This window comes from Globicephala melas, chromosome 3, assembly GCF_963455315.2.
Source record: "Globicephala melas chromosome 3, mGloMel1.2, whole genome shotgun sequence".
Taxonomy (NCBI): Eukaryota; Metazoa; Chordata; class Mammalia; order Artiodactyla; family Delphinidae; genus Globicephala; species Globicephala melas.
In genome coordinates this window covers 11,904,300-11,923,743 of record NC_083316.1, presented here as the reverse complement: position 1 = coordinate 11,923,743, position 19,444 = coordinate 11,904,300, and the positions used below count along the sequence as shown (strand labels likewise).

Sequence of the window (19,444 nt, the reverse complement as noted above, 5' to 3'; positions counted from 1 at the left end):
ACTTTATTCACATCGTCTTAAAGGACCTTTCTAGGGGCCCACAAGCAACTCACACACCTCCAGGCCCAGGGGGTGGCTGCAGCCCACACTATATGTTACCATTCCAGATGGCACACGAGCGGGGGCCACAAAGCTCTTCTCCCACCCACGATAATGTCCAATGCACAACACACCACGACCTTGACAATGACAGGGACCAGAGGTGGCCACAGAGAAGTGTAGACAGCGCTGCTTTAGGCTGAACGGGGCTCCTGTTACTTTCATTCAAACTGTTTCTGGGTGGGGGGCTTTGTTTCTCCTTTATCATCAAACCACCGAAATGCATACAGTTAGCAGAAAAACCTGACCACTGAAACCTGCAAGTCCCTACTCACAGCTTTCACATGAGACTCTTAAGATTTTTTCCCCTTTCTATCCCACTCTGTTTCCTCAATTGCTTCACACTTTAAAGGTTTCGAGTTGAGATCACTCATAATTAGCACCTGGTGCAACATTCCAGCTGCCTTGCCAAGATGCTAGGCAAGGTGGGGCCTCTACCTTCCCTGTTGCCTTCACTCCTCAACAGAGACTATTTCTAGATTAAAGGGATACTATTTCCTTCTTAGAAGCGTCAGTGCAGACCCCTATGAACGTAGGCTTCCTCCCATAACTATCCCTGAGGAAGCTCTAGGAGTTTCAATTGAGGCAACCACTTGTGTCTTCCTGGTGGCCCGAAGTTCCTGAGCTTTCTTCCTCTATGTCTTGAAAAGGTGTTTCACCACCCAGGCTTCCAGCACTAGCATCTGAGTCACAGCAATTCACTTTCCTTTTGCTGTTTTCCAGGCGTGTTCACTGAAGCAGGTTCGCCTGTTTGTGGGCATGTGGGGAGCGTTAAGGGCGCACATCACGTTACCTCTGAAATAAGGTACTGTGACCAGCACATCAGCAGATGAAGCTGATGCGAAGCTGAATCCACACAAGTGACTTAGTAACTGTGAGGGACACTGGAAACCACATCCCAAAGCCACTTTCCCACCGCAGCCCTGGCTGGCAGAGCCTTGCCCCTGCCGGGGAGGCTGAGAACCCAGAACTGCCCTTCCCCGCCCCGCTGAAGCCAGGGTGTGGGCAGGCACCCCTCTCCTGGCCAAGGGGACTGTAGGGAAGCGGGCTGGGCTGGAGGGACCTTTTGAAAACACTGTCGCCCCGAGAAAGTGAGAGGACACGACACCGCTATCCTGCACGCGTGGGACACCACAGTGGAGGGGCCGGCGCTGGAAGCTGCGGCACACACCCGGCACCCCAAGGGGATGGCCAGGCCCAGCCAGGAGCCTACCCAGCCCTGATACCACTGTGCGGCTGGAACTCCCTATACTTTGCAATTCCCTGTGTTGTGAGACAAGAACTCAACAGCCCCTGATGTCTAAACCTGAGAGTCAGGCTTTCTGTTACTTGCTGCCAAAGCACCCTAAGTGGAATCCTCAAGTGATGATGAGGAGGGACAGGAGGGGATAAAGGACAGCAGTTGCCACTTGCGAGTCCCTACAGCGTACCAGGCCCTGTGCAGCAGCTAATATGAGTGACCGCGTCACACCATGCAACGGCCGCTCAAGTTCGTACTTTTCTCTCCACTTTACGAATGAGGAAAGTAAGGGACAAGGAGGTGGAACGGCGTGCCTGAGGTTGCACAGCGGGCTGGGCGCAGCCGTGGACTTCAGGGCCCCAGCGTCCTCCTGGGCTCTGCCGTGTGAACACAGGGCTCCGGGCCGGGGGCGGGGGGTCCCAGGCACTGACCTTCTCTGCCTTCTGGTGGAAGACGGACGACATGTCCAGCAGAGTGCTGCGCTCGTCCAGGGCGGCCGCGAACGCCTTCCACTCCTGCTCCAGCTGGCTGGCGATCTGCTTGATCTGCTGGGAGGCGTAGTGGCCCGACTCCACCAGGCGGCTGGCCACCGACATGATGCGGTTTATGTTCACGTACACGTTCTGCGAAGGGGGCAGAAAGCGGAGCTGGTCAGGGGAAGGCGCACGGGCTGTCTTTCCAAGAAATGCGGAGAGCGCTCGCTGCAAAGTTACATTTTAACAGCAGGCTCAGCTGGGGGGTAATAGGACATGTGTTTTGCTATTTGGATTTCCATAAACCATAGGTACTGGTCTCAGTTTCTATTTTTAAAACTGCAAAATTACAGGGCTTCCCTGGTGGCGCAGTGGTTGAGAGTCCGCCTGCCGATGCAGGGGATACGGGTTCGTGCCCCGGTCCGGGAAGATCCCACCGAAATGCATACAGTTAGCGGCTCTATGCCGCGGAGCGTCTGGGCCCGTGAGCCATGGCCGCTGAGGCTGCGCGTCCGGAGCCTGTGCTCCACAACAGGAGAGGCCACGGCAGTGAGAAGCCCGCGTACCAAAAAAAAAAAAAAAGAAACCTGCAAAATTACAGATCAACTAGCTGGGAGGGATACTGTTAGGCACAAAGCAGTCACACACACACAAGTGGGTGCACACAAATGCACTATGACTCGCTTCTTGGCCTCAAATCCTGAAAAGGGTCCAGGTGGCAAGCAGTTACCCAGAACTGCAGGAACCCACCGCTGCAGTTTGTAACTAGAAGCCAGAAACGACAAACTATGTACTTAGCAACCAGAGGCTATTTTGTGTGAAAACAAGCTCTCCTTTCTACATAAGCCCAAGTCATCTTTCTGGCGCCAACAGAAAATCTGTAAATGGATTCACATTCACCAAGGAATATGAACTGGGGTGCGAACAGAACAGCGCTGTGTTCAAACTTTAAATCACACTTTTCTACTGTGTTGCAATCTCTGTCTTCAAGTCCACTAGCTTGCCGCAAAATAAGGGTGCAAGGTTTTTAAAAAACAAAAAAGCGTTTTTCTTGCAAAAGGAGTTCTCACTGTGGTATTTCCCCTCCCACCTTCAATCTTCTTTAAGCGTCACATTGCAGCAAAGGCAGAGTGAGGAATGCACACCTTCAACAAATCCCAGGCTGCTGCTCTCCACGTATGTATTACTTATTATTTTTCGTGACGCATCACAACACTGCACCTTGCAATGGGTCTCCCCAAACCGTAGACTCACCTCTGGCTCCTACGATTCTTGCCCCTAAATCAAATCTAATTACCCAACCTACCCAAACTCCTCTACAGTCTTCCTCCTTTCTGCCATAGTCCTCCAGGCCAGTCTCCCACTGGCTCACACCTGGACCCCTACATGAGCCTTGTCACTGTCACCTAGTCTCCAGCCCACCAAGTAAGCGTCCTAGAGAATGCACTTGTCGTTCTGTCTCTGTACCTTCATTTACTCATTCCTTTCCTCCACTTCTGACCTAAACCTAAACTAGGTGGAGTCGCCTTTATCTGGGTTTAGAAAGCCAGCCGCCAGCCTCGGAGGTACTTCTCTGGGCTGCAGGCTCCAATCAGCTACCACACATCCAGGTGTCTGCAGCGGCAGGGAGGGGGTACTTTGTGAGGCTGTGACATCCAGTCAAGGCCACAATCCCTGGGGAACTGGCCTCACTGCCTCATGCGGCATTAACGCTCTAACTAGCATCCTCTAGGTCAAGAGCAGTGTCTGCCCTTCTCATATGCATTCTCCCTCTCCGGTGACAGGTGGCCACATTCACTAAGTTCTGCTTTCTCTGTATGCTCAAAGAGGAAAATCTACCCAAAAGGTCTGTCGGGAAGAGCATCGGCAGATGCCCTCTGTCGGCATCCGGAGAAGAGCTGTCCATTTGGATGGCTCCATTGTGGGTCCCCCTTGACGCTGTTTCAGGGCCCTGGATTACTTTCATCCCCTCAAACAGACTGTGCTCCGCAAATAGAGTACTGCTCTATGCCTTATGCCTCGTCCATACCTCTGTCACTTACTGCAGGAGGAAGGAACCACGTGGCACACAGCCCAAATGAGTGTGTACACAAGCACGGCAATGTACAAACGTACAACTCCCTACGTTAGAAGTACCTCCACCTAGACTCTCACCATCATAGACTTTAAAAATACCTGTGGGGCTTCCCTGGTGGCACAGTGGTTGAGAGTCTGCCTGCCGATGCAGGGGACACGGGTTCATGCCCCGGTCCAGGAAGATCCCACATGCTGCGGAGCGGCTGGGCCCGTGAGCCATGGCCGCTGGGCCTGCGCGTCCGGAGCCTATGCTCCGCAACGGGAGAGGCCACAGCAGTAAGAGGCCCACGTACCGCAAAAAAAAAACAAAAAAAAAAACCTGTGACAGGAGAATGAGCACGATTGTTGCTGTCCCTTAAAATGCTTTCTTAAAAGATTATCAACTTTGCTTACTGATATCTAGCACTTTGATTTTCTTTGTCAAAAAATGTTGAAAACACTGTAGATAGCACAAGAAAGGGCTGAAGGTTAACAGGCCCCGGTTCTGCATAAATAAATGTCCTAGACAGATACTGAGGACTCAGGGAGGTGTTCGGAACCAGGGGCTGGTAGGCTTTTGGAAAGCGCTCCCAGGAGCTGTCACCACGCAGTGCACAGGGTTACCACATCCTTTTTCAATTAAAATTTTTACTTAGAGAAGTGATAAAAATGTATCATAGAAAAACAGAAAATATACTTAAACCTAAAAAAAGTCACCCATACTTTTAAGAGTTTCTTACTATAATATACTAAAAATACTGACAGTATTTTTAATTAGATGATAACATCACTGGTAATAACTACCATTTATCAAGTACTTACTTTGTGTTCAGCACTCTGCTTAGTGTCTTACACATACAGAGTAAGTAAAATAATGCAACACCGTGTTAGGCAGAGATTATTCCCACTTCAGAGATTAGGAAACCGAGGCTCAAAGAGATTAAACAGACTGCCCAAGGTCATGCGGTAAACAAGAGTCAGAATTTAAAACCTCTACATTCCTAACACACCACACCTGTCTTCCACACATGCTTCCTCTTCTGCTGATTCCTAAATGTGTCACAGTAATGCTGGGGGAGGGAGAGGACCCTTTCCGGTCATTTCTAGTTTTTACAAAATGTATTTTAACATTTCTAGTTTTTAAAGTATGTGATATGGTCGGCTGAACGTGCCTTTCACCATTACTAGAAGTTTCAGAATATTCTGAACAATTGATAGGAATTTTTTTAGGAACAAATTCTTCTAAGACGCTTCCCCCAAAGGCCCACATTTGCGTTCTCTTCACCTCTGCCCAGGCTGAATCACTTAACCCCAAAATTCTCTTACCTCAAACTCAAGAACAGTATCAAACTTCTGGGACAGTGTCTATTACAAACATTTTATCGCTGAATCTTATCTTTGAAACTACCTAAAGTGGAGCACTTTGTGGACTGAACTTTAATTAAATGGCATCTTACTGAACTAATTTAAACGAAGACCCCGTCTGCACATCGTTTCAATGCTCTTTAACGCACGTTACAAGGCTAAGAGGGTGAATTCTCATAATTCTGGCTCAAAGTCCACACCAAAACTCTGTCTCTAAGGTGAAAATTTCTAGAATAACTCTCTAGAGAAGTAACCATATACCCTACAGAACTACAGCTCTACTGCAGTTATATTAACTCCAAAAATGTAATAAGACCGTTATTTAAAATTCACTGTTGGGTTTCTTTTGGGGTGTTTGTTTGCACTGTAGTCTCGCAGCTGTCCAATCACAAGAGGCCCAGGGCATCAAAGGGAGCCAGAGGATTCCAGGCACGGCTGGCGTCCAGACCCGACTCCCTGCGTTCACCTTGGGAGGAGCGCTCCCGTTTGACGAGAGCTGAAGGATGCCCTCCAGGTGAACAGCAGGCTGGCTGATTCCTTCAGCGTGAAGGGCAGGCGGCCAGCAAACTGACACTGGGCTGGTCCCGGAGGCTCACTCGGCCTCTGAAAAGCTCTTCTGGGTCCCCGCGGGCTCCCAGGACATACAGCGCAGGAGCCAGACTCAAAACCGTGCACGTGGCACTGGCCAAGTAATTGGTTCGAGTTTCACTGGTTTGTCTGTTTGCTTGTTTTCGCTTTTGTTACGTAAACACTGCTCCCACAGAGAACTTCCCGCCCCTGGAGGTCAGCTGCTGCCGCTGAGCTGTCAGAAGCCCCTGCATGGGCTCCCCGCAGTGTGCTGGGAATGATCTGTGTAAATAACCTCCCGTTTTATACTTTCACAGGATACCTCTGTTCCCACAGGATCTTACCATGCAGTTCATGGCAAAGTGGTTGTGCTGTGTCTGAAGCTCCATTGCATGAGGATGGCTGGTCCCAATCTCAGTGTAGCTGTTCAGAAACAGGCCCTTGTTGTGCGTGATCCAGTCAAACATCTACCGGAATGAAGAAAGACAACCTGGAATCACTCCAGAAAAAGAAATGACTGACGCGGCTCCCAGCACGGGACCGAACCAAGAAAGAGTGGCGTCTTTCCTCTGACAAGCTCTCAGGCGCCAGGGCCCAGAAGAGTCTCCACTTCTAACCAGTCAGCAGCTCTGAACTTGCAGGAGCTACAAGAAAATCTTATCTAGTGTGTTCCTTTGACAGATGAGGGACTAAGGAGCAGATAAGTAAAGAGAGGTATTCAAATCCCCCAGGCTAATTAAAACTCTAATCTTCTGACTCTCAACCCAGTCTCTCTTCTATACTGAACTACATAATTAGGCACACTGCTCTGCAAAAAAAAGACCCGTTAGGTGAAGTTACAAACTTACAGGTTTCTGGATGGGCTTTGCTTTGACTACAGATTACTGACAGCAATTCCAATGACTAAAAGGTTATGCTCTTTCGTGCAAGAATAAAAAATTTTAAAAAACCCCTGTGCAAATGCAAACAATAAAATTTACCGTAAAAATAAAAAGAAATGGGGAAAACTTTAACAATGACGTCTCTCTTAAGATTCTATACAGATGCTACCTGGAGAAGGATGTTAATTTCATTGTTCCCAGGAAAACATTTAAGGAAAAAGAAATGATTATCAATTAGCACTGCTTCTGTGATGTGAATGTGACTTCCAGGGACAGTCACCTGTTTGTCTAGTAATTGAAAGGAAGCTTTTCTAGTTATCTTTGACAAGGCACTACAGTTGAACCTTGAACAACACGGGTCTGAACTGCACAGGTCTACTCATATGCAGATATTTTTCAACAAATGAGTACCTATATTTTCATTTTACACATCTTTAAATTAACTAAGTGTGGGGGAGAGTTGTGTTCAACTAGAGATCACAATATATGGAATCAAAAGAACTAGAGTTGGAGGCCTGATTCTATCCAAACTGTTTCAGCTTGCTGTCCTCGGGTGAGTCATTTATCAATTCCTTTGTCTTGGAGGCAGAGAGAGCAGTCTGGATTTTCAACTGCAGGAAGCGTCAGCATCCCTACCCCCGTGCTGTTCAAGGGTCAGCTGTACTTTAACCATAAAGAGAGGTTAAAAGCTTACCAAATAATATTACTGGAAAATAGTGGTGGATTGTCACCTTTCAAAAGGTCCTTTTATAGCAAAGATTTTTAATGTTTTCTAACTTTACAAAAAATTTTCCCGTCCATGAAAAAAAATTCAGTGAGCTCAAATTAAGAGGGATCAATTCACTCATGTTCACGGCTTGCAACGTATTCCTCTAAATAAGTGTCCTGCTTTCACGTTGCTGAGACAGACAAGAGCTCACTTTGGCCAGTTGGTCTGACTCGAGCACAATACGGAAACATGAAACCATAAGTAATTATTGCCTCTATTTCCCAGAAGCTATTATTTTTAATTCATTACTCACCTTTTATTGTAAAAACATACTCAACAGTAGATCTGAAGGGTGTTTTCTCACTGGCTTTTATGAGTGGAAGAGCAGTTATTAGAAAAATACTCGAACAACTATTGCTTTCAATAATATATCCTACAAAGTTTTCACTCTTTTAATTGAAAATATTCTCGTCTATCTTACAGGCATTCTAAACCAAACTATTAGTAATTAGCAACTCTAAGTTTCTAGAAGAGCTCTGCGTTGCACAGTGAGTAGCAGTGGAAAGCAGACTGAGGGGAGTTCTCTGAACCGACGCTGCCGGTCTCCCACCGATGCCGTGCGAGTGGCTTACCCTTCCCCAGCCCTTTCATTCTGCCCTTTCTCCTGACCAAACCAGCCTCGGCTGCCGAGACCCAAGGATCCAGGAAGCCTCCCTCCATGGCGCATTTTAGCGTCCCTCCCCCGTCTTTTACCTTCTCAGCATCCTGTTCAAACAGCCTCAGCTGAAAGCACTGGTCCAGCTTTAGCTTCCTCACATGCCACATCTGATGCAGGTGCTGCCGCGTTGAGTGCAGCCTGTCCAGCATGGCGGACACCTTGGGTAAGAGGCTCTGCAGGTCTGCGTTGCCTGACCCCGAGTTCTTTTTGGGAAAGCTGTCACTGCTCTGAATCCTCTGCAGCAGCTTCTGTCCCTCTAAATCCAAGTCCTCTATGGGGGCCTTAATCACCTTCTTCTTCAGCTGGGAATGTTCCTCGATCATATTCCGAGCCCCCTCCAAATCCTGAGGCAACTCCTTCTTAGCTAGGATGTCCTGAAGCTCCTCCAGCCGAGACAGCATGTGGGTGGCATTGCTAATGTAGTCTTCAAAAGCAACTCGGATTTCAATCCATTCTTCATGGTTGTATTCCAGGCAGCCGTCAAATTCGGGCGTTAGCTGAGAAGGGTCAACTACTTTGGTAAGGCCTTCTAAAGAGACCATATTTGTCTTAAGGGGAAAAAAAATCATGTATGAGAAGATGAACCAATCTTATACGGTCTTATCATAATGCAGTTTGCAACGCTTAATCACAGATCAAACTTAAAGCAAGTAATCCATTTATAGAAAACGTAACATACCTTGTTCTGGCCCCATAAAAACAAATGTAAATGAAAGAGGCATTAGTACAGTCAGTGAACGACAAATCCATTAGAGCAACACATATATGTTAGTTGCAATACCCCAAATTATAGAATCATATGAATTTCAGGACAGCTAAAGATATTAAATTTCTTTCCAAGAATGCGGAAATTAACCCACTATCTTAGGCACATCAGAATATGAATGGCTTTTTTTAAATGTAGAAAATACACAAGGGTTAGCAAGAAAGCTGGCAGAAGCTCTTCTCACAAAGTTGGAGAGAGAGGGAATGCTTCATTCACTGCAATAACCAGCAGCGATTCTGAGCAGTACAAGTGTTGTATTCAATACATCATCGACTACATTCCAATCTAACAAAGTTTTAGTCAATTACAACCTGAGCAAGAAATCTTCATCTCATCCTATCAGAAGATGACGCAGAGTTAATATTAGTATTATGCCTCAAGGAAAACATAACTGGGGGTGAGGTGGGGTAAATATGAAGACAAAGGGAGAGGGAAAAGATGTGTGGCCTAGAACCAAAAGATAAAACAGAGAAAGGCTCGTTTAGCCCCACCTCTGTCACCTCCAGCCTTAGAGAAACCTAGAACTGTATGTCTATGCTGTTTGACATAAGAAATGGCAAAAGGCAGCAGAGCGAGAAAGAGGGGCGGCTCCTCGGCCAGCACTTTTGCCTGAAGCGTGACTGTCTGTTCATCCCTGTCTCGTCTGCCCAGACTTTAATAATGTCCATGGAGACAATCACCTCACAGACAGAAGCTCGTGATAATGTACAGACAAGTTCAATAGAAAAGCCAGTGCAGGAAACTTTTAAAGGCCCAGAGGGAAAGATCACAATTAGACAAGCAAAAACCTGCATACATTATACCACCACATCATTATTTCTGCTTAAAACCTGTATCATTAAATACAACACACTTTACATTCTGCGTCAAGAGAATAACTAATATAATATCCAACAAACTGTCCTCCAAAATCACTTCTTCTTGTGTGTGAAGATAAAGGCTTACTGGTTTCACCTTTCATCTAAACCTCTTGGGTGCAGTTTCAAATTCAAATTCAAACTAAATTCAGATTTCAGGTTGAAAATCAAGACCATGGACTGAGAAATTTTAAAATGCAAGTAATGTACCCATGAAAAGACATTGAAAAGTGTGTGTAACATGTAACATAAAGCTTAAGAATTAATATTGTGTGGTATGTTTAATACTATTATTGTCGTTAACCTTGAAATACGTGAATACATTCACTGAAACCTAATGTTTGGGCAAAGTGGCTAGAGGAAGCGATCTAGTCAACTAAAAATTATTATAATTTATTGTTAGAAAATACTTAAATTTTATTACAGAATATGGCATGAATCAAGTTTCCAGCTGGCCAGAATACTTTCCCCCCATAATCATCGGATGAGACCAGCTGCATCAAAGCCTTGTCAGAACCCTGGTAGCTTACTTAAGGAGAGCAGTTTCCAGGGGAAAGGAGAGTAAGCCAGCGGGCTGAGGTCTGTTTTACACACTAGCTGAAAGACAACGACCTTGGGTGCTGACTGAATCCAGAGCCCCACATAGGTTTTCAAGGAACCTCTCCCTTTTCATAAACGAGAGACCTGGCGTGTGAAATACACTGCACACCGTCCTCTCCAGGACACGATGAAAAGTCAGTCTCTCCCACACATTTTCCTCAGGAAATGTGAAGTTGAGCATTTCCCCCTAACATTCCCTTATTTCCAAGGCTGAGGTAACGATGATGACTCTGAAGCCACCTAAAGCCACTTGCACTGAACAGTAAAGCTATTTTATCCCGTGTAGTAAAAGGGAACAGGCTTTTCTTTCTAAGACACACGCCTTACACCCCAGTAGCCCCATTACCCAGAAACAAGAGGCCTGGAACCTAAACCCTCCATGGGCAAAACACCCACTGGGATAAGGCGAGAAACAAGCCTAACTGTGTTATTTTACACAATAACTAATTTTGCATGTCATATGTACGTCAGATATGCAGTTCTTGTTGAATACGTGGTTTTTAAAAATCTATAACCAGCCTAAAATGATGATGGAAAAGCTTTTAATAAATCACACCTACTGGTTTAGTTGGTCTGGCTACACAGGGAAGTTACCTCAAATTCAAATTTAGAACTGCCAAAATTAGTCCTCTGTTTCTGCCAAAAGTTGTCTGGCTTGATTATCAGTGCAACGTGAATGCAGCAGGGGAAGGACTCTTGTAATATCTTCAGCAGAGGCTTGATGGAGTCCCACTTGGACCCACGCATGTCCACGATCACCGTGAATCCTCGCTTGCAGACTTCTTCACTACAGAGAAAGAAAAGACAGGTTGAAACCACGCGACTCCCACCACTTTTTCTGGTCAGAGTCCTGCTGGGCAAGGCCGATTCTGCTTCCGTCATCCTGCTGCCTGTGGGGCACCTCCCTCCACCCACCGCCTGGCTGGCCAGCACTTGTGCCCAGGGAGCTGGCGGATGAGAGAGCATTACAGAAAGAGCTTAGGTCTCACCCGTGGTCCTCACCCTCCCCGGTACCTTAACAGAGTAGACTGACTATTCACGCACAGGGTTCAACCTCAAAAACCTTCGAACTTTTTCTTTTGTGTCCACAGTTTTGCATCTTGCCTTCTCTTTAGGAGAAGAGCAATGACCGTCCTGCCCATCTCTCTGGTCTTTTGTGCATTAACCGATCACACATGCTGTCTAGTAACTGTTAGGGCCGCTAAACAGCAGGGACAGAACCCCAGCAGCACACGCAGAGCAGTGAACAGCAGTCACGCGGGACTCTGGGGTCACAGGAGCCGAAACCACCTGCACTGGCGTGCTGGTGATAGCAGGAGCTTTTGAATGTCCCAGTTTATTCCCTTTAACTTGTCCCAGGCCCCTGAGCTACCTCAGAAGTTCTCAGGTGTGGTCCACCCGCCCCCGGGGATCCTTGGCACCCTTCTGGCGGGGTCTGTGGGGTAAAATCTATCTTTTTCAGCTGGTCGCGCCAATGGCGCACAGGCCACGGTGGACACCGCTGGCTCTGAGCACAAGTCAAGGTAGTGCTAGGAGTCACGTATGCTTCCTCTCCACGTTCTAGCTGTTAAAACAAAAGAGCCAGTTTGTCTTAAGAATGTCCTTGATGAAGAAATAAAAATTATTAACTTTATTAAATCTCAACCTCTGAGTACATGGGAAATATACAGAACGCACATCTGCAGTAAAGAAAAAAAGTCAGAGTGATCATAAACTTGGGTTAAAAATCCATGGACTCCCTTCACACTACATACAAAAATAAACTCAAAATGGTTTAAAGACTTAAATGTAAAACATGACACCATAAAACTCCTAGAAGAGAACATAAGCAAAACATTTTCTGACATAAATTGTAGCAATATTTTCTTAGATCAATCTCCCAAGGCAAAAGAAACAAAAGCAAGACAGTGGTGGGATGAACTGGGAGATTGGGATTGATATATATACACTACTATGTATAAAACAGATAACTAGTGAGGATCTACTGTATAGCACAGGGAACTCAGTGCTCTGTGGTGACCTAAATGGGAAGGAAATCTGGGAGGGAGGAGATATATGTATATTATACATATGGCTGATTCACTTTGCTGGACAGCAGAAACTAACACAACATTGTAAAGTAACTATACTCCAATAAAAAAAAATTTTTTAAACCCTAAACAAATGGGACCTAATCCAACTTAAAAGCTTTTGCACAGCAAAGAAAACCATCAAGCAACCGAAAAGACAACCTACAGAATGGGAGAAAATATTTGCAAATGATGTGACTGACATGGGTTAACATTCAAAATATACAAACAGCTCATACCACCTCAATATCAAAAAAAACAAACAACCGAATCAAAAAAAAAAGGACAGAAGACCTAAATAGACATCTCTCCAAAGAAGACATACAGCTGGCAACAGGAGGATGAAAGGATGCTCAACATCACTAATCATTAGAGAAATGCAAATCAAAACTACAATGAGGTATCACCTCACGCCGGTCAGAATGGCCATCATCAAAAAGTCTACAAATAATAAATGCCTGAGAGGGTGTGGAGAAAAGGGGACCCTCCTACACTGTTGGTGGGAATGTAAACTGGTGCAGCCTCTATGGAGAACAGTATGGAGGTTCCTCTAAAAACTAAAAGTAGAACTACCATACGACCCAGCAATCCCACTCCTGGGCATATATCCAGTGAAAAATGAAAACTTTAATTAAAAAATATACATCTCCCCCAGTGTTCCTAACAGCACAATTAACAATAGCCAACAAGGAAACAACCTGAGTGACCATCAACAGACAAACTGGGTTAAGAAGATGTGGTACATACACACAATGGAATATTACTCAGCCATAAAAATGAAGGAATATTGCCATTTGCAGCAACAATGACGGACCTAGAGATCATCCTACTAAGTCAGACAAAGACAAACATTATATGATATCACTTATATGTGGAATCTAAAAATAATACAAATGAATCTATGTACTAAACAGAAACAGACTCACAAACATAGAAAACAAATTTATGGTTACCAAAGGGAAGGGGATTGGGGGGAGGGATAAATTAGGAGTTTGGGATTAGCAGATACAAACTACTATACATAAAACAGATCAGCAACAAAGATTTACTAGCACAAGGAACTACATTCAATATCTTGTAATAATCAACAATGGAAAGTAATCTGAAAAAAATACACGTAACTGAATAATTCTGCTGTACACCTGAAACTAACACAATATGGTAAAGCGACTGACTACACTTCAAAAATTTTTTAATAAAAAATTTCTAAAAATAGGGCTTCCCTGGCGGCGCAGTGGTTGAGAGTCCGCCTGCCGATGCAGCGGACGCGGGTTCATGCCCCGGTCCGGGAAGATCCCACATGCCACGGAGCAGCTGGGCCCGTGAGCCATGGCCGCTGAGCCTGCGCATCCGGAGCCTGTGCTCCGCAATGGGAGAGGCCACAACAGTGAGAGGCCTGCGTACCGCAAAAAAAAAAAAAAAAAAAAAAAAAAAAAAAACAAATTCTAAAAATAAAGTGAGACCATTTTAGACAGGGAAAAAAAAATCCATAGTCTCACCTAAATTTAAGTCGAAATAAAAACCAATTTCACACTCTCTCACATGAGCTTACTCCCCTACCTTCTCCCATCCCCCGCCTCCATGCCCTCCCCACTCCCTCACATGCCATTCTTTTCCTTATCTTTTGATTCATACCAGTAGAGTAACGGACACTCCAAGTTCCTATGACAACTTCATCAGTATAAGAGGCATACTCCCAAAAACATTCCAAAAAAGTCCGTGGGGACAGAACCTGAGTTGATGGTGGCCCGCAGTCCTAGGAACACAGTCCTGAAAGCCCTAAGGAGAAAACGGACTGATCCAACACACCGGCTTACCACTCCACTGTGGAAAGCTGCAGGAGTGACTGGATTAACTCCTGTATGAATATGAACTGAAAAACAGTTAACAGGGCTCAACACTCCTCATGCCATCACTCCTCCTGTCTCAAGTAGGTCCTGGGCCACGATCCTGGGAGCGTCTCGGGTCACCTTCACAAATCCTTAGAGGTAGCTGGGCACTCCCAGAAATGCTTCCTAAAATCCCCCAAGTCACTGAAATTAAGCATTCTGAACTTCCTGGGGTTCTAAAGGAGCTTGCCATCCTGCAAGATTCCATTCAGTAGAAACTTCTGGGCTCCACAGCGCCTTGGGGCTAGACCTGCCTGAGCAGGACGTCGGATGTCTGCTGCCCAGCTGGGACCTTCTGCTCCAGACTCTCGTGTTCTGCTGCCGTACACCAAAGACAGGAGGCTGTCAGGCAACAGGTTCTGCTGTTGTACGAGCTGCTGTTTGGTGCCTGCACTTTAAGCATCGGTCTTCCCCTATCAAGGTAAATTCTCTGGCAGCCTTTCTCCTCACATAGCTCTACACAGTGGTGTGTACGTAAAACTACAAAGCCCCTCCACTTGACGGGGCTTAGAAGGAATCCTGAATAACTCCAGGCTTAACAAGAGGAACAAGCTGGAGAGAGACACAAGCAAAAGGTGCCCTGAGCTTACAGCGCTTACAGAAGGATTAACCAGTCACCTGCCTCCGCCATCCAACTGTTCCCACCGGTGACTTCCAAGTAAAGCAAGCAGCACTCCAACTGGGCTGGGAGTGCACATCCTTCGCACCCATCTGTCTTTATCAAGTTAAAAGCCACGCGTTATTAAGAAAGTGGCGACTTGCAAACGTGACCACAGCCACAGCTCTATTTCTGAGCGTCTAATGAACAAGCACAGCTGCTGCTCAAGGGCTCCGTGCCACGCTCTTCCTTCAAGGCACTGCTCACTGCAAAGTGTGACTTGTTAACCAGGAATTTCAGCAGTTTTACCTAAGAGCCTCATTTTAGCTGTGAGATTTTTAAAAATGTAGATGAAACTAAGGTCCTTTTTCAATTCAGGTCTCTAAAAAAGAGAAACTCTCCTTTCTTCAGTTCCTAGATGAAGAAGGTACCTTTTTATATGAATGTTCATGAATGAATCAACTCAAAAGTTTCACATGATTTCATTGGTGACAAAAGAGAGTCAGAGTGCTTTATCCATTTAGTTGCTATAAATCATTCCAAAGAAGTCAAAACTTTCTAGAACATAATGAGTATAATTCAAAAGAGCAATAAACACCTAGAGGTGCACCAAGACTAACGTGATTATCATTTCTGTGCAGGAGTCCCCATCACACCACGAAGAAGTTCCGCTGTGACTTTTCTCCTACACATTTAAGGAAAAGTTCCCTTGCAAATTAATCATATGAAAACCAATCTATTATTCTAATTGTTTGTTTGTTCGTTTTTTAAGGAAGGGAGAGGGGAGGGAAGGTGGCCCAAACAACAGTACTCAAAACTAGTCGCTACTCTCAGATCACATTATGTTTTAACTCTGGGGGCCACATTTTAAGAGGCAAAGACAGGAGGCCACGCAGAAAAAAAAACAGACAAGATGATCTGGTTCTAGAACACATGGCAAAAAGAAAAACAACTGAAGGGAAGTCGAAGAGCAAATACGAAAGATGGACATTACGGTACCACTTCTGAGACAGCTACCATGAGGTCAGACACTGTGCTGGGCATGTGCATAAATAATCTTACTTATTAATACAGTGATCCGAGAAGTACAGATTACTATCACATCTCGTAGATCAGAAAACCCATAAAATTAAGTAAACCAGGTCAGTCCATCTGACTCTGACCCCCAAGCTTTCCCGGATGGCACACTTCTCCAAATCCGGGAATGTGTAGCCCTGTAACTGACTGGCTGAGGGGCAGCCAGAGGCTAGCATCACATCGCAGAAAACATCGACAGCGGTGGACAGAGACAGGAGTCCCACAGGACATCCTCCCCCTGCCCCTCCCACTGCCCAGGACGGTGTATTTCACTCTGAAACTGTAACAACAAATTATAGACTCAAATAAAGAACAAGCCAACCCACAAGTCCCCAAAAATTCACACACCATTCATCTCCTGACATGATCACTGATCCCACTGTCTGGCTAAAACCAGAGCGCTCCCACCTCTGCAGGCTCCCTGAAGGCGGCACTACGGCTCTCTGTCAGTCGCTGTAGGACCTGCGGTGGACCTGGAGAGGACTCTTTTTGTGGCCACTTCTATTTGGACCACTGGGAAACCTTCCTCCACTATCATCTGGCAAACGCATCATTTACATACAAATTAATCTCTCTCATTTGCTCATTAACCAAGAAAAAGAAACTGGCATTGCCTGTCACTTAAAATTGTAAATACAAAAGCAAAGCCAGGCAATGAAACGAACTGACTGTGCTCGGTGCTTGGAGGGTCACTCTACACACTGAGGAACTTATGAGAGAAATGAGAGACTATCTGGGATTTGCTATGTTTTCTTGGGGAAGTAGACAAGATTGGCAGAATCCAATAATCGTTGGAGCTGGATGATGGGCCCATGGGTGTTCGCTTCTCTCTAGTTTTGTTTACACTCACGATTCCCAGGACAAAGTTTTGTGTTTTTTTTTTTTTAAAGTGGGTCATCCAGCTGATTCAAAATATACCTGAATCGATTTCTTTATGATACCAATGAAAGGAAAAGTAGTTTTTTTATATTTATAATCAATATGGATTTTAAAACCAGAAAGCAAGTTGCCAAAGTTATATACAGAATTCCAACGGTGGAAATGTTTTCTAAAAGATCACCTGGGTGAAATTCAACTTGTGTTTCATTGAACTATACACCAAGCATCATTTTGGATGGCAGGGATTTGTTTTTTCACATCATCGTCTGTATCTGTTTCTTTTTCATCATTAGCACAGCACATGGCACATAGTAAGAGCTCAGTAAGTAGTGGCTGTAAACTATGTTGTTATTTATAAGTGACAGTGAGTAGTAAATAACTTCTAAAACTCTTTCCAACTCTGTGATTTCAACAGTTCAACAGTCCAAGAAAATATCAGGGTAAGAGGAAAGGGAAAACTTTTCCACATATTTAAGCAGGGGCCCATTAGTATGTTGCTGATGATTGGATGTAATAGCTTTCCCACAAAGGATACCCTACAGCAAAACCCAAGAACCCCCTCTGAAGCTCAGACCATCGACACCAAAGCTGACCTTCCTCAGCCACAGTGAGGATGGGTTGCCAGAGGACAGTGCTGTTTCCCTGGCTGGTGTCAACCCAAAGAGGTCGGGGGAGAGTCACCAGCCCTGCTCCGTGGGCGATCTGTTACACCCACCTCAAACTTTAGAATCCACTACGCTGCTGTTGACCGTCTTTTATGCTTTCCCAGCATAACATGTTCCTTACGGCTACTCGTTAGTCTATATCATGACCGAGTGTCCTTTTTCCTGTGCTCGTTTAGTCTCCTAGGAAATCCCTCTTCACTGGCGCACATCAGCCATGCCCCGCTTTAGCACACCCCCTTCTGGGGTGAGAGTACCTCTTCCCCACAGGGGGTCCCACTCCGATCCCCGGCACACAGCCACCTCTTATGCCAGGCCTGGTTGTATGCTTGGATCATATCAGAGCAGCACTCTGTTTTCCAAAAATTAATCTTAACCATTAAATGGAGATGTTAATGTGGGAGGCGGGGGAGGGTTTCCTCTGCCAGCTGTCAGCTCGCTCTGTAGGTAAAACCTCAGTAATATGTTTCTAGAGCAGAAGCAAAGATGCTAGACTCCGCAGGTATACACGCTGGCCCACTGCTGTTAACCGCTCCTCACGTCAGGGCTCTCCAGAAAATAAAGCCTTGCCTATTCCTCGTGTTCCTCGGCGTCTACGCCGAAAATCCCCCTGGCTGTCACTAGCGGGTCGCAGATTGAATGAGAGCTCCCAAACTCCATGTCCCGGGACATGAGCTGGTAGGGATTGTGAATGCCCTGCAAAGTTCACGCTACAAATCAGCCGAATACTTCCCAGGAACTGAAGCGCAGCACAGAGCCAGAAAGTTCCTCTCGGAAACCACACTCCACTGGTGAGCCTCCGGCCCGCCGGGTCTCCGTTATCAGGATCATCTCTGCTTTACCTCCGCCTTGGGCACCACAACCTAAGGTCCCCGCCCGGTGGCCAAGCCACCCCCATCGCCACCACACAAGTCTGCTCACTCAGAACACTGCCCTTCTCAGCCCCGCACCGAGGAGGGTCACAAAAGGAAAATAAGGAGAAAGACCATGATCTTCACTTGACAGCTCTTTGATCAGAATCCAGGCTCCTGTGGGCTGTTTTCTGGGGAGTGTGTGCAGCGCTGCACCTCTGGGACAGGGACCAGCCACGACCACGCGGGACTCACCTGGGGATACAGGCCAGGTAGGAAATGAGCCTCCGGAGGTCCTCCTGCCGTATCCTGTCATGATTGCTGCGGGCCGGGAAGGTTAGGATGGGACCCCCGCGCTTATCTCTGCCACCTGGAAACAAACATGTGGAAGAGGCTCAGACAGAAACAAGAGGAAACAGGACTCTATGGGCCACTGGGCGCCCAGCATCGCAGCTGCCCACCCACTCTCGCGAAGCTGTGCCCCCAGCCCTCCTGGCCCGGCAGGATCCACGAAAAGCCGGCATCCCTGGCTCCCCTGAGACAGGTGGCAATGCCATCCTGCCCAGGACGCCGGTGATGAAGTCTGAGTTTTGCACACCACATGGAAGGTATCACAGAAGGTTCTGGCTCTTTCTTCCAGTGTTTGTTCCCTCCTTTATTCAGTTTCATGTTTGGAGAGAAAAAAAGGTTTCATGTATACGTGCTTCCATCACCTTAAACTCCCACCTCCGGGGACTTCCCTGGTGGCACAGTGGATAAGACTCTGCGCTCCCAATGCAAGGGGCCCAGGTTTGATCCCTGGTCAGGGAACTAAATCCCACATTCATGCCACAAGCAAGGAGCTTGCCGGCCACAACTAAGGAGCCCGCCGGCCACAACTAAGGAGCCCAAGTGCTGCAACTATGACCCGGTGCAACCAAATAAATAAATAAATATTTTTTTAAAAAAACCACGCCCTCTCTCTCTCCCTTTCTCTGTCTCCCTCTCTCTCTCTCCTCCACACTGTCCCCTCTCCTTCCCTCCCCGTCACTCTCAGCTCTGTCTCTTTGCTACCAACCAAACTGGGCTTTAACTCATGAAAGGGAAAAG

The 19,444-nt window shown here is 46.3% G+C and overlaps 1 protein-coding gene across 10 annotated transcripts in view; it reads right to left on the bottom strand.

The window, feature by feature from the left end:
- TRIO (trio Rho guanine nucleotide exchange factor) overlaps window positions 1-19,444 on the bottom strand; it is a 371,525-nt gene that overhangs the window by 205,521 nt on the left and 146,560 nt on the right. For all 10 annotated transcript variants that reach the window (XM_030856581.2, XM_060295665.1, XM_030856580.2 and 7 more), the window contains 5 exons: window positions 18,611-18,725; window positions 10,925-11,117; window positions 8,143-8,655; window positions 6,144-6,266; window positions 1,771-1,962 (listed from right to left, as the gene is read on the bottom strand). In XM_030856581.2, the coding sequence (XP_030712441.2) occupies window positions 1,771-1,962; window positions 6,144-6,266; window positions 8,143-8,655; window positions 10,925-11,117; window positions 18,611-18,725 (1,136 nt within the window). The remainder of the gene's footprint in view (window positions 1-1,770; window positions 1,963-6,143; window positions 6,267-8,142; window positions 8,656-10,924; window positions 11,118-18,610; window positions 18,726-19,444) is intronic.